Source organism: Euprymna scolopes, chromosome 40, assembly GCF_053919585.1.
Source record: "Euprymna scolopes isolate OS-2025 chromosome 40, ASM5391958v1, whole genome shotgun sequence".
Lineage (NCBI taxonomy): Eukaryota > Metazoa > Mollusca > Cephalopoda > Sepiida > Sepiolidae > Euprymna > Euprymna scolopes.
This window is the reverse complement of record NC_136521.1, coordinates 25,587,613-25,602,910: the sequence shown is the minus strand read 5'-3', so window position 1 is coordinate 25,602,910 and position 15,298 is coordinate 25,587,613. Positions and strand designations below refer to the sequence as shown.

General features: G+C 31.8%; 1 protein-coding gene across 3 annotated transcripts in view; it reads right to left on the bottom strand.

Annotated features, from left to right (window-relative positions):
• LOC145265436 (tubulin-specific chaperone cofactor E-like protein) overlaps positions 1-15,298 on the bottom strand; it is a 156,595-nt gene that overhangs the window by 4,907 nt on the left and 136,390 nt on the right. For all 3 annotated transcript variants that reach the window (XM_080121274.1, XM_080121275.1, XM_080121276.1), the window contains 4 exons: positions 14,547-14,686; positions 13,446-13,696; positions 5,132-5,474; positions 3,616-3,767 (listed from right to left, as the gene is read on the bottom strand). In XM_080121274.1, coding sequence (XP_079977400.1) covers positions 3,616-3,767; positions 5,132-5,474; positions 13,446-13,696; positions 14,547-14,686 — 886 coding nt within the window. The remainder of the gene's footprint in view (positions 1-3,615; positions 3,768-5,131; positions 5,475-13,445; positions 13,697-14,546; positions 14,687-15,298) is intronic.

Here is a 15,298-nt window from a genome sequence, read left to right as displayed (position 1 = left end):
AGGCTGCTACATCCCACCCCCACACTGTAGAGATCCCTAGATGTAAAAGATCTTTTTATTCCAATAGTTTCTTCCCCAGAACCGCTAGACTCTGGAATTCCGTTCCAGGTCCCTGCTTCCCCAACAGTACTGACATGCAGAAGTTCAAGTGTAACGTGAACCGACATCTTGCTGCCCAAATCCCTACATAGTACCCCAGTAGTTGTTGCCCCTGATAGTAGCCCCCTACACCAAAGTGGAAATTTGCCTTGTTTGGGGTGAAAATGTAAAAAAAAAAAAAAAAAAAAAAATTGGGGGGGGGGTCACTCCATATTTTAAACAAATTATTTTGTTTTATCACAAATAAAAATTTTGCTATTTTTTATAATAATAATCGTGATAATATTAAGAGAAACACTATGGATCAAAACTGTTTTAAAAAATATAATATAAACATGTTAAATCCATGTTAGACATGTCACGAAGATCCAATCCGTTCTTCTAAGTTTCTTACGATATAAGCAATAGAAAACTTTGGCAATTTCAAACATCTGAGACAGATTAATTTTATCCTGATCAACATGTTTTCTATCATTGGCTATCCCATCTTGTATGTGAGGAAGTCAGTGAAACAGTTGACATATTCATTTGAAAGCAGCAAATGCCATTCAGCTTCTCATTTGATACTTGTAAGCCAGAAACCGTGACTGGTGCTGCCATAGTATTGTCTTCCATAATTATTGCAATTTGGTTTGCTATTATTGCATATGAGGTAGTGCGTTCAAGAAGGTCAGCCAATTTGACATGCAGCATGGGCAGGATGTAGCCATAAAAATCCAGTTTTGAATAATCTGTGGCGCATGAGATGAAGTATTACTCATCAACAAGTGTAAAAAAACTGTTTCATCAAGAAATGTTAATGCATTCAAATTTATGTGAATTTCCTTATCTAATAAAATTTTTATAAAGATTTAATTAGCAATACACATGAAAAAATTGAAATTGCTTAAAATATCTCAATAATGGCATACATAGAAAGAGTATGATGGTCTAAGAAAAAATCTTTTTAAATATTTTAAATCTGACTAAAACTAAGGAAGTTATGACTATTTTTGTGCCTTGCATGTTTCCGTTTTTAAGACCATGTCACATTTTTACATTACTTCTTCAGTAAAAATATTATGTCTTTGTTAAAACTTCTTCAGTAAAAATATTATGTATTTGTTAAAACACAAGATTAAGCAATGAAATTTGTCATATAAATGTACTTTTGTGCAAAGAGTTCGAATATGCCACTGAAAATCTCCAGAAATTAATAGTTTTCAAGTAATCTGGTGCAATAGCATAAAAATTCCATGTATATACATTAAAAAAAAAAGAAATTAGAGAACTGAAAGTTGAATTGTAATGTATTTATGTACAAGAAACTGAAATCTATTACTAGGATTGTTAGAAATAAATATATTACAAAATTTCCTTGGTATTATTGTAAATTAACACCTGCTAAATCGTCCACCACCTGCCTCTCCAAAATATGTAATTCTTTTTCTTTTTTTTTTAAGGCAATTACATATGAACACACTGAAAAACTTGGCAGAAATAAAAAAAACAAACAAAAGTATAAATTTAATATAAAAATTTAAAATAATCTTAGATTTTAGGGTCACAATAACATTTTAGGGCAGCTAACTAGTTTTGTTTTTTTTCTATGAGGAAATCTTGTAAGTTTTTTTTATAGACAATTATGCATGGTTTTAAGAGTTTCTTTGTAGAAGGAGGAAGCTTGCCACTAAGACTTAAGGTTAGTGGTAGGGTTAGGGGCAATTAAACATGAACACCCTAAAAACTTGGCAGGAAGAAAAAAAAAACAATTATTTTAGAGTGAGGGATTAGTTTCACATTTAAATTTAATGTAAACTAATCCAAAATTTCCTGGTCATTCTAACGTTTTAGAGCAGTTAATTTACTTTTCTATGCAAGACAAATTCTGTACGTATTTTTTAGGGTGTGCGAGGTCTCTTTTTTAGACAATTATGTGTGTTTTTAATTGTTTGTACAAAAGAGCTTGCCACTCAGACTTAGGGTTAGTAATAGTTATGGAAGGCTTTTTATTTTGAAGTAGGTGCCATTTTGATTTAGGGTTAATGGATTGGGACTTATCACTCAGAATTAAGGTTAATGGTATGACAGGCTCAAGGGAGGCACTTTTAGAAGGTGGGCTTGTCATTTGAACCTAGGTTTAGTGGTAGCATAATATATATATATATATATATATATATATATATATATATATATATATATATATATATATATACAAGCTTTTCAATTTGAAAAAATATCAGAAGAATTAGGAGTACTAACTGCTCTAAAAGGCAAGAATGACTGCAAAATGAGGGATCATTATACATTAAATTTATATATGAAAATGATCCACCTTCACTCTAAATCCTAAATTATTTTTGTTATTTTTTCTGTTTTCTAAGTTTTTTTTATGGTATTTACACTTAATTACCTAAAAGAATAGAATCTTATTAAGTTTTTTTTTAATTGTCATTTCTTACTACAATTAGTACAAAAGCATATTTGAAAACCAATTGAAGGAAATTTTCCAAATGAATCACAAAAACCGTATTAATTTTAAACAAAAAAAAGTTTTGTTTTTCAAAATAAATATAATTCACAAAACTCGTTGCTTTAAACTAAACAGCTGCTATTTACATTGTTTATTTTTTTTTAAAACAGGTTACTTTAAGAGAAGCATTATTAAAAGCTGCCGATACCAACATAAAATTACCATTTTTAACACAAAAAAATAATAAAAAACTCCTTTTACTTGGTTTTAGTTTTTTAGTTGGAGTACATAAAATATTTAGAAAAATGTTTGAAACACGCCATGTTGAAGTTTTATTTTTAAAACAACAAAAATAACAAATGGACTAGTTTATTTCATACCCCAACAATAAGTGAGGTCTATGTTTTTTACTGATAGATTTTCAAATTTCATGACAAAATTCCTCAGAGGAATGGAACTGAGGTTTTAAACACTGAGGGTAAAAAAAAATGTCGTAACCTGGCCATTTCATAGTGTTAACATTTTTATCATTACTTTCCTAAAACTCTTCAAATATATCACATAGATTTTTATTTTAATAAATGTTAAAGGATAATCATTTCCAAACAAAATGGTTGTATTTTGAGAACTTAGTGCTTTGGTTTTTAAAATATGACGATTTTAATAGAACTAATCTTGAAATCTTGAAATATCCAAAGCGTTTTTATGCTTGACGAGCATTACTAATTTAATCAGTTATTTTGTGACATTGATTGCAAACAAAACAAATATTTCTATCATTTGACTTATTCAGGCTACAAAGTTGAACTTGGGAAGCTATACAGAATTTTTAACTAAACCCTGAATTATGTATAAGTTTCGAATTTGAGATAAAGATTCTCACATTCTAAAAAGATGCACTTGAAGAAAGTCGAAGGTCACACTCGCTAAAATGTTTCAAAACTAACAATCAAGACGAATCATCTAATTAATCCAAATCATCAATCCTCATTTAAAGCATTTAAAAACAAGATTTACCAGTAAAACATGATTTTTTGTTAGATTGCAATTAATGATGACAATACCTTGCAGGTTTCTTTTCAGCACCTTTATAATAACGTAAAAAGAATCGTTCAGCATCTTCTCGTTCTTTGTCTGTAACTTCACGGCCATTCAGGACGTCTATATTTGGCAACATTGCAATCAATATGGCTGTACATTCTTTAGGCGCATAATCCTATTCAATAAAAAACATCATATAAAATAAAATATTCGTGTGAAAAGACAAACTTTTCTAGAAAAATTATTTTACAATTAATATTTTAAGTTGTGTCCATGCATATCTGTAGGAAGCTCTGTTCGTGTTAGTTTAAATTTGAAATATAATTTTAATTGGTCTGTCATGATTTTTAAATTTGAAATATCCTACATTAAAAACCTTTTTCTTTTTTTAAATAGAGAATAAATTCATTTTCTTTAGAATTAAAAATGTATTTAAATAAGTTCCTATTTACTTGCTTCCATATGAGAGGAAAGTGTTTTGTTTTCTTCAAGATTTAGACATGAGATGTCATAATAATGATAGCCGCGCAGATGCACTAGAACATTAAAGCAGTCTCTACAAGTTGATGCATCCATTCGTTCTCATATGAATCGTGAAATATGGGGATCTTGTGTCTTATTTACCTGAACTTCTAGACTCTGTGTTAAAGGTCAGTCGCATATTGTTTTATTTTTTGTTTCACACCTGTACTGGTCTGGCACAAAGCATAGGTTGCGCAATCACTATCCACATCCTCTCCTGAATCAGCACTGTCTGATTCTAGTGGCAAGAAGTCCAGGACAACTGGAAGCAATGCCAACATAAGAGGAGAGCACATATAGCACTTGGTATTTTAAAGTGCTTAACTCATTTTAGTACTGACTAAGCTCAACAATGCTTAAAAATGTAGTGTTTTTCTTAATTCAAGATCTTTAATAATCAATTGTTCAAATCATCCTAAATGATAATTTGTTTGCTGGATAGTGTTTCGTGCATATATATCGTACTGATCTTGCAAAACTGGGAACACTATTGTCTCTATAATAAAAATCACCTGTTTATAGCATTATTTATTCAAATTAATTAATATGACACAAAATCTTATGAAAATGGCAAATTTTGAATTAGTAGGTTCTTGCAGATGTTTTAATCTGGGTTTTAAATTAATTAAAAAGTCTGTTATCACGAAACTAAAACTCTAAACTCTAGAAACCAGCTCTGGCTATAACAAATATGCATGTAGTCTTTATGACAAATTATTTAAATTCTTGGATGAAAATTGTCTGTTAATGGGATTCTAATTTTTCTATTGGATTGATTCATGTAAGAATTGTTGCCAAATTTTGCATTTTTTTCATGTCATAAAAACAGAATTGTCATTTCTCTTTTCATTCATGGAAAATAATAATCGCACATTTTTACCACTGAATATATTATTTTTTCAAAATTTGGTTGTTTACTTTTTTTGTTTTATTGCCCCAACACAAATCCGGGTACTTCTGCTAGTTTAGCTATGACAGTAACCAGATGGAATTTTCACAATAAAAAGGAAATCTTACCTTTAATATTTTTGAACCAGTAAGTCTCACTTGTTTCAGTTTTGGGAAAAAACATAATTTTTCTATTTCTTCCCATTCTGTTAAAGAATTGTTGCTAATGGAAAAAGCAACAAGTTCAGGAAAAGCAGATGCACATTGCAACTGGTCAGGTAAGGAGGTGATGGCTGTATCAGACATGACAAGTTTTTCAAGATTAGGAAAACAGTAACCAAGTCGACACAATTCATCCCAGTTTATGATTTGATTATTATTGAAATGAAGTCGCAATAATTCTTTATAAGAAAACTCTGAAGGTAAATCTACCTTTTCAAAACCAATCAGACTTAAATGGAGTTCTTGAATTCTGAAAAATATAAAAAGAGAATAATTATCATACATTAGGTGTTATTAACATTTGGGAAAACTATATAGAGATGATGAACTGGCTATAATTAGAAATACTATTAAATTCAAAGTTGAAAGAATTTAAAAATTTATACACAAAACTATGAAAACCTCAGAACTTTAAAAAAATTACTAATTTCTTAGTTGTTGCATTCAACCTTAGAGTATATGTAAACTATATATGTAAGAAAATTATGGCCCAATATATATTAATCTCAAATTGAATCATGACCATTCTAAAGATAAAGATATCTTAATATCAATTAGCCATAGAATTAGTAATAATTCATTTACTGAAGAAATTTTCAATAACAATAGTTATACATATAATAAAGCTTAACAAACAGTGGTTATGTTAACATTAAAATTTAGTATAACAACAGAAATAATAGAAGGAAAAATAAACATCAGAAAATTATTTGGTATACTCCTCCATTCAATCTGCTAGTTAAATCCATAATTGGACATATGTTTTTTTATCTTTATGCAATTCTCTGTAAATAACTCTCTACATAAAATATTCCATAAAAATGCTGTTAAACTTAGTAATAATTGTACAAATAATCAAGAGAAAATAATTAAATCATAATAGGCAGATATTAAATCATAATGATTAATGATACACAAAATAGTAATAACAGTAATGAGTGTAGCTGTAGAGATAAGAATGAATGCCTGTTACAAAAAAAATGCTTGAATAAAAATAGTTTATTTTGGAACTGTGTCCTCAGAAATTAATTTTAGTATAGAAAATTATGTAGTGTATGTACTGATTTTAAGGCTATATACAGAAACTATAAAAGATCATTGTGTGATCCTGCCGCTTCCATCCAACCGTATCCGGTATTGTTTATCAACAACTCTTCCTGTTTTTGTCCATCATTGTGAATATAGTTCCTCCTAATTCTGCACCTGAATGGATTCGCTGACCTGAAGCTGTTGGAGTGGACAGGTGTTGTACTGTTTTTTTGCTTAGCACATGCATTTTTGCCATCGCCCTTTGTCTCAATTCTTTGGTTTCTGTCGAACGATCATGAATCCGATGCTTCTCGCGACGTATAGGGAGGTGGTCCCTTATTGTTCGACCATATAACATCTCGGCTGGTGATTATCCAAGCTCCTGGTGGAGCGTGTTCCTATGTGTCATCATCATCTGCTGCCCGATCGTGGTGTAGGTGGCTGTAGCCATCAGTGCAGTCAATGAGCATTCTTTTGGCTGTTTTTACAGGCAGTTCGGCTCTGCCATTACTTTGGGGATAATATGCGGATGATATATGCTCTTTACACCCCAGCCTCCCTCCATTGGATGATCTCCTCTGGTGCACCATGTTTTGGGACAGGGCGATCGAATTACATTTTTAACATTGTGTCCTTGTTTGTCAAATACTAGCATCTAGACCAGGTCAAAATAATCTTTGTCTAGCATTAGCCAACATCCCATTCACCCCTATATGGGTGGAGTGCAGTGCCTCTAGTACTTCAGCTCTGCTTTGGTATCACAGTTTTATCTCCTTTTAGGGATACCCCTCCCAAACAATATAGTTGGACTGCCATTGACCAGTATTGCCGGACTTTCAGTGGCAGTTAATGTTGTGATTTTGAGAATCCGTCTCATATATATATATATATATATATATATATATATATATATATATAAAAGAAACACTGAATAAATGGATAGTCCTTAATCCGCGGAGTTTCGAAGAAATACTTTCCTTCTTATCAGAGGGTAGGATTTAGCAAAATGCGGGATCGGATTTTGCTTGCAAAAGTATTAAATGAAACTACAAGTAAGTAATAGATCTTACTTGATAACAAAAAGTGAAGCAGAGGGAATAGGGTGAATTTTATATTTCTTCTTATTTCATTTGGTTATCCTTCAAAAACTCCTGCTGATAATTCAATTCTCAAATAATAACTTGTAAATTTCAGTTGACCTCTTTTTTGCTTAACATTTTTTGGCGCCTTTAATGTTATCTTGTCTGGGTCATTTTGACACTGGTTCTTCTATTTTAAAATTATTCCAATTACAATTCAAATTTTTATTTTTTTTTCCTGCATTCTTTTTCTTTCTTCTTCACCCATTTTCCTGAATTCAATCTTGCCTCGGCAGCCAAGCTGTATATTTGATCCATTTCTTTTTTACACACATTTTATCTTTCTTCAAATAATATATTGGAATTCTTTCCCACTTCCTTGTACCTATTTGTGAATTATTCCATGGATTTCTGCCTTTTGGATTACTTTGGATTATCTTCCAATTACACGGTTCCCTTGGATTTTACTTGTGTGAATGGAAATTTAACTAACTTTCTTGGATTCTGCATCTTTGGATTTTACCGTCATTGGAAATTTTACCCTTCACCAGACTATCCATTCACGTGAAATCCACTTTTTTATTCACCCTATTCTTTCTGCTTCACTTTTTGTTATCAAGTAAGATCTATTACTTACTTGTAGTTTCATTTAATACTTTTGCAAGCAAAATCCGATCCCGCATTTTGCTAAATCCTACCCTCTGATGAGAAGGAAAGTATTTCTTTGAAACTCTGGATTAAGGACTATCCATTTATTTAGTGTTTCCTTTTTAAAATTAAATATGTTTTTAACTCTTTTCCAAAGTGTTTTTAACATGTTTTATTAACTACTTGTTCTTATTATAAGCTCTATCTCCTATTTGGCTTTATCGAGCTTTTACATCTGGTTGCAATTACTTTATAAATATTAATTCTTTAATATTTATAATTTACTTTTGTTTTGCCATCTCGGATCATTTTGGTAAACTTAACTGTAATTCTTATAATATATATATATATATATATATATCGCTAACATTTGGCATTTCTTGTCAGTGGCTGCAGTTGCCACGATTCTATCCCAGGTTATAGTTTGAAATTTGGGATTATGTGCATATGTGACTTGATGCTTGTATGGCCTCCTCTATCTCCTGAATAGTATCGGTGGTCTTTAATCTGCTATGTCTTGACAGTCCTGGGTATTGAGAGGTGCAGTTTGGTGTGGTGTCAAGTTTTCCAGGAACGTGCTTAATCTAAAACCTGTACATTAACAACTTTTCTTTGAAAGAAAACAAGTGACGGTTCTTTATGTTTTTCTGGATCTGATCTGACAATATTTTTACCAGTGGTTCATGGTCCACTGTGACCAATAAATCTGGGCACCCCAAAACGAACACCCCACAAGATTCCAAGCTTCTCTCTTTATGGGGGAGTAGCAAGAAAACGAGATCTGGTCAAAATCATTTCCAGTGGTCCTTACTACAGTTAGGTCCTAATTCCATTGGGAATTAGCAGTGTTTCTGCCAACCAGTCCATTGAGAGGCAAGTTGGCTTATTCATCTTGAATATTTTGACCCCCTATACCCTCCTCGATTTTCCGAAAACAATTTTTTTTTACTTTTCGAAAAACTTATTTAGAGTAGCATTCCAATGGAATTTGCAGTCCTTTGTGCACAACATTTCTTGAAAGGGGGACATGATATCGGCATATGATACCTGGTTAACCAGTTCAAACCACGATCTGACACCAGTGATGTTTGTCGGTGTCGGGAGGTTGAGAATGGCTTCAGTCATTTTTTTCAGTTGGCTTTATACCATCAGCAGTTATTAAAAAGCCAGCAAATTTGACTTCATCGCCTGCAAATTGAAACTGATCAGGATTAAGACGATTCCATTTCTGCTGCTGTGTGCCAGAAAGCAGACTCCATAGTTTTATCCCAGAGAAGAGTGTCATCAATGCAATGAGTCCTTCAGGGCATGTCTACCGTAAAGTTATCAAACCGGCAAGTATTCCAGTCTTCAGAGGCGTGGAAACCTTGAGGTGCTTTAAGGTATTGATGACGGCCTCACTCTATTATGAATGTGGTTGTGTCATGGGCCATTGGAGAGAGCAGTAAACTGTGATATCTGATTCTATACATCTAAAACCCATTTCTTAGTTTGCGTGGTTAGAACAGGCACTTAATTAAATGGGGACAGTGTGATAGGTTTCCCTCATTGTTGTGGCATTCAATTTTTGTAGGTCCACCGTCCTTCTTGGTGATCCATCCTTCTTTGGTGCAACCAATATTCTTGAACACTACACCTTTTTCACCTTTTTTGCGGAAAACAATGGGGGACAGGAATGGGTGTGTGCACAGCTGATGGTTTCACTCCCGGCACGGACGCTATATCTAATGGTCTCCCTGACATCACTTTTAATGGTTGATGGCGGCAGGTATTGAATGCAATTGATTTGAAGTGCTCCTGTAACCATTATTCCAAGCATTCCATATTATTTCCAATAAGCAAGATTCTTCTAGGTTTTTCGTTCCGAACCATTTTTCTTTGGGGACATCCACATGATGCTATTATTATGCTGTTATTTGAGATTGATACGTCAGCTTTCGATATCTGATGTGGGAAGTCACGAGGGATTAACTCCAAGTTTTTCAGTGCTGACTCGGATAAGTAAAATCCCAACGTGTTCTCTGATAAACAGCTTGTCTGGTTTCTTTAAGGCCAACTATAATGTGTGTAAAAATGATTCTCATCCTCCATCCATGGTTCCATGTATCCTATGTGTAGTTGATATAAGCACATCACTAGTGCATCTCAATACTTCCAGTATTTCAGGGCCACTCAAACATGTTTGAGGCCCAGTATCTGCAACAGCCTGGATATGATATATTTGATCGTAAGTCCTCTAATGCTAATCTTTGTCACATGTGTCTTTGCATCTTCTATTAAGTAGGTGTCTCGATTAAATCATGTTTTTTTATTTTGATGCTGCACCTGAAGAATGATGCTGACCAGTGAAAAGGGAAGGATAAAGAGAACTGGTAACTACTGAACATTGCGTGAATGATGCAACTTGAAGAGAAAAATTAGGCAAAATGTGGAAAACAATGTTTACATTGTTTTCCACATTTTGCATGAAAAGGTGAAAGAAACAACTAAATAGAATATTTATAAGACAGACAAAAAATAAATTTCACATAGCAAAATATGGATGTGGCTATAGAAAGAGCACCTGAAAAGAGAAACATATAATAATATGCTAAGCCAATTAATGTTTATACGTTATCACCTTTCACATGCATATTTAATAATAATGAGATCATTCACATGCATATTTAATAATAATGAGATCATTCACATGCATATTTAATAATAATGAGATCATTCACATGCATATTTAATAATAATGAGATCATTCACATGCATATTTAATAACAATGAGATCATTCACATGCATATTTAATAATAATGAGATCATTCACATGCATATTTAATAATAATGAGATCATTCACATGCATATTTAATAATAATGAGATCATTCACATGCATATTTAATAATAATGAGATCATTCACATGCATATTTAATAACAATGAGATCATTCACATGCATATTTAATAATAATGAGATCATTCACATGCATATTTAATAACAATGAGATCATTCACATGCATATTTAATAATAATGAGATCATTCACATGCATATTTAATAATAATGAGATCATTCACATGCATATTTAATAATAATGAGATCATTCACATGCATATTTAATAATAATGAGATCATTCACATGCATATTTAATAATAATGAGATCATTCACATGCATATTTAATAATAATGAGATCATTCACATGCATATTTAATAATAATGAGATCATTCACATGCATATTTAATAATAATGAGATCATTCACATGCATATTTAATAATAATGAGATCATTCACATGCATATTTAATAATAATGAGATCATTCACATGCATATTTAATAATAATGAGATCATTCACATGCATATTTAATAATAATGAGATCATTCACATGCATATTTAATAACAATGAGATCATTCACATGCATATTTAATAATAATGAGATCATTCACATGCATATTTAATAATAATGAGATCATTCACATGCATATTTAATAATAATGAGATCATTCACATGCATATTTAATAATAATGAGATCATTCACATGCATATTTAATAATAATGAGATCATTCAATCAGCAAAGATTATGATTGGTGATTTATCTAATGAGACTAATGAAAAAATTTCAACTTTACCAATTTTATAAAATTTTAAAATGAATTATTCCAAAATTATGCTGCCCTTCGGTAAAAATAACAATTTTAAATAAATATTTTTGAAAAGTGACATTTGTTCTATTGATTTAAAGAATATTTAGCCAACGATTATTTTTATGGTTAAACAATACAGAATCTTTATTGTTTTAAAAACATTTAATTGCTACAATTTTAAATGAACAAATGTAAAAAGAAACAAATTTTATTTAAAGAATATTTAGCTGATAATAACAATTATTTGTAAGAAAAAATAATTTTTTTCTTTTTTTTTTCTTGGACAGACTATTATTTCAAAAGGAATATTAACAGTAAAATATAAAGATTGATATAGAAAGGACTGTGAAATTTCCATGCATCCTGTTTCTATAGATATATGTATTTAAATGTAATATTTGGTAAAAATGTTATAGATATACCTAAATGGTACTACATGACATTGTCTGTCTTTCATGGGCTAAGAGTGAAGAAGTTCTTTCTAGGCTGGTATATTCTTAAAGAAGGAGATGACAGCCTATATTTTATTCAATTCAACTACTGGATCACTATTTTGTTAACTTAGAGTTGATTTTGCTGAACCATTCCTACATTTTTACTGTGATTATTAATCAGCTCCTTATATTAAGTTTAGCATCACTAAAATCTTGTCAGATGATTAAAATAACTAATCAACTATCTACTTTGCATATAGGGTCCTAACTGATCATCCCACATCAATAATACAGTATAATCCATTGTACCTGGAAATATTTTTACACTTAATTTTAAAAATATATTACTGCAGTAAAAATTATTATATTACATAGAGAACCTAAAAAAAAGCACTAATAGAATTGTTAATAAAATTCACAATCTTTATTGCAATTAACCATATTTCATATAAATAAACCTCAGTATATGCCTGATTTGTCCACTAAGTTTAAGTCATGAATGTCAAAGAATATTTGTTTTATCACTGTTCAATAATAGAAACACCTGGATATGATGTGCAAAATTGTCAATAACTCTGACAATTTCCTCTCTTAGCAATGCTCTGTTTGTGACTGCGATGAGCCTTTTCAGTTCAGGAATTGTATAAGGATTGTTTTGATAGATATTATCTTCAGGATAACCTCATAGATAAAAATCAGGGTGTAAGATTTGGTGAGTGTGAAGCCCATATTCTGGGTTGCACCTCCTATTGATATCTCTGCATGTCAAGGAGTGCATGATCACTGATTGCCTGAAACCTACCAACTTAAACAACCTGCATTGCCCCTACAGATGTGAGGCGGAAAGTTACCAACTGAATGGAGATCACAAAGGCTACTAGTGATAAACACTATCTTTCATAGATATAAATCAATGCACTAATGACTGAAATCAAGGAGATATTTCCTAGGCCATGCCAAGCCCTTAAAAATATTTCAGAAATAGGTCAGATTGCAGCTGACTTTCCTGGCTCAGAAGCATCCTGGGTCCAGTGGGGGGACACTCAGCCACTTGAGAATGGGAGTGAGGCAATCAAAAGTTTTTTGCGAATGTGAAGGGCCATATAATGCACCATTGCCATATCTGTTCTCCAATAATCAACACTAAATGCAAAGGACTGTAAAAGTGAGAAGCTGTCATATGAACATGATATGCAATAGAAAAGACTATTGGAGATTTAGGATTGAAATTTGGTGAATAAATCAAGCATAGACTGAAGTTTATTTGTGCATAATATCGTTGAATTGCAAAAAGGATTGTAAATTTTATTAATGATTCCATTAGTATGTGTAATTTTTGGGAAGCAGTGGTGTAAAAACTTTTGTACTATGAAAACTGTCAAATCTATTTTCACTTACTTTGGACAGATTAACAAAAACTGATGAAGAGCAGACCACGATATTTGTGTGTCATTTAAGACAAGAAATTTCAGTTTCAGAAAACAATATTTGGAAATGGAAAGTAACGGAACTTCTTGTTTCTCTGATGAATTGGCATTGGACGTGTTGAGTTCATCTTCCTGATTATAAAAGATCAAGTCACTTTGTAAAGGATTGGATTTTAGATTCAGGAACTCCAGTTTTGGTGTAGCTGCCATAATAGAGATTACCTGGCAAGAAAAAAGATCATAAATTTATCATGTGATACTTGTAAACATTGTGTATGCAAGAAGTAGTGTAATTACTAATAGGTTGAGAGTGGTTAACCAGTTTATGTGCAAGAAGTGTAAAACAAGGAAGATGGACGAAGAAAGTATATTAGGACAGCAAAGCGATTGAGGTTGTTCAGAAGGTTTGTTACCTTGGTTATGCCATTGAAGCAAATGTAACCAAGGGTGATGAAGATTCTCGTGTGATTGCAAGAGAAAGAAGTAGAGTGTGTAAATTCATGGAACTTCTGTCAGAGTGTTACCACTGTTGAGCAAGAGAAGTGCCTATTAGGCACATACATGCAATGTGATGATGTATTGAAGTGAAACCTGTCCACTGAAGGTTAACAACATGCATTATATTAAGGGAAATGATATGCAAAATGGATGTTTAAAGTTAGTCTTAAAGACAGTTTTTGATCTTATAACCTCAGAGGAAGATTAAATCTGAACACTAGAGATATGTGATGAACAGGTTTTGATGGGCACATTGAAAGAATGAATGAGAATAGGGTGAGTAAATGTAGAACAGTTGAGGTAGTAGGGTCAGTTCGTAGGAGAAGGCCAAGGAAAACCTGGAAGGACGTTATAAGAATGGCCTTGAAAGACAAAGGAATAAATAAAGGCCTGGTAGACGGGTTATTTTTAAGCCAATTTTTAAAAGCTGTCCAACTCATACTAGCATGTAAAATGAATATAAAACCGAATATGATGATGAGAATGATGAAGATAACATTCTATAAACAACCTTTACATCCCAAATAATATTAAATTTTTATAACAAGCTAAAAATTGATAATAAAAAATGTACCTCTTTTAGTGAATAAATTTTGTTTGATGACAATGAAAGCTCATTAATATGTGAACACAATTCACACATTTCTACAAAATCACCAGCATGAGTAATATCCAAGGCATCGAGGTTCACAGAACAGGGAATTTTCAGAGAATCTGGAAAAGAATTAAAGATTACATTTCCAATTGATTTTAATATTTAATCCCAACCAATATTTTATTTTTGCTTAGTCATAAATAAAGAAAGACAGAAGAGCTTTTATCCTCACACTCAGAAGTCCTCTTACTGTCACCCATAACACTGAGAACAAATTTAATAACAACTATTCCTTTTGAAATTTCCTAGTAGTAAATTATACTTCAACCATTTTCATTGGCTATTCATTGGTTCTCTCTTCTCCTCCCTTTTTGATAAGCAGCTGACCAACATTTGATTAAGAGAGAGAGGGGGAGCCAAGAGAGAGATAGAAAAGAAAAAAGACAGAACTCTAGCCAAAACAGCAGCTGCCTGTTTTGCTGTATGTAGTTCACCATTTCCTAATTACCTCAATAGCTCAATCGGTTTGCATGCCATACATACAAAGATCATGAGCTTGAACTTCATCTGGGAACATAAGTATGCTTTGTAAATTTTATTAATGATTCCATTAGTATGTGTAATTTTTGGGAAGCAGTGGTGTAAAAACTTTTGTACTATGAAAACTGTCAAATCTATTTTCACTTACTTTGGACAGATTAACAAAAACTGATGAAGAGCAGACCACGATA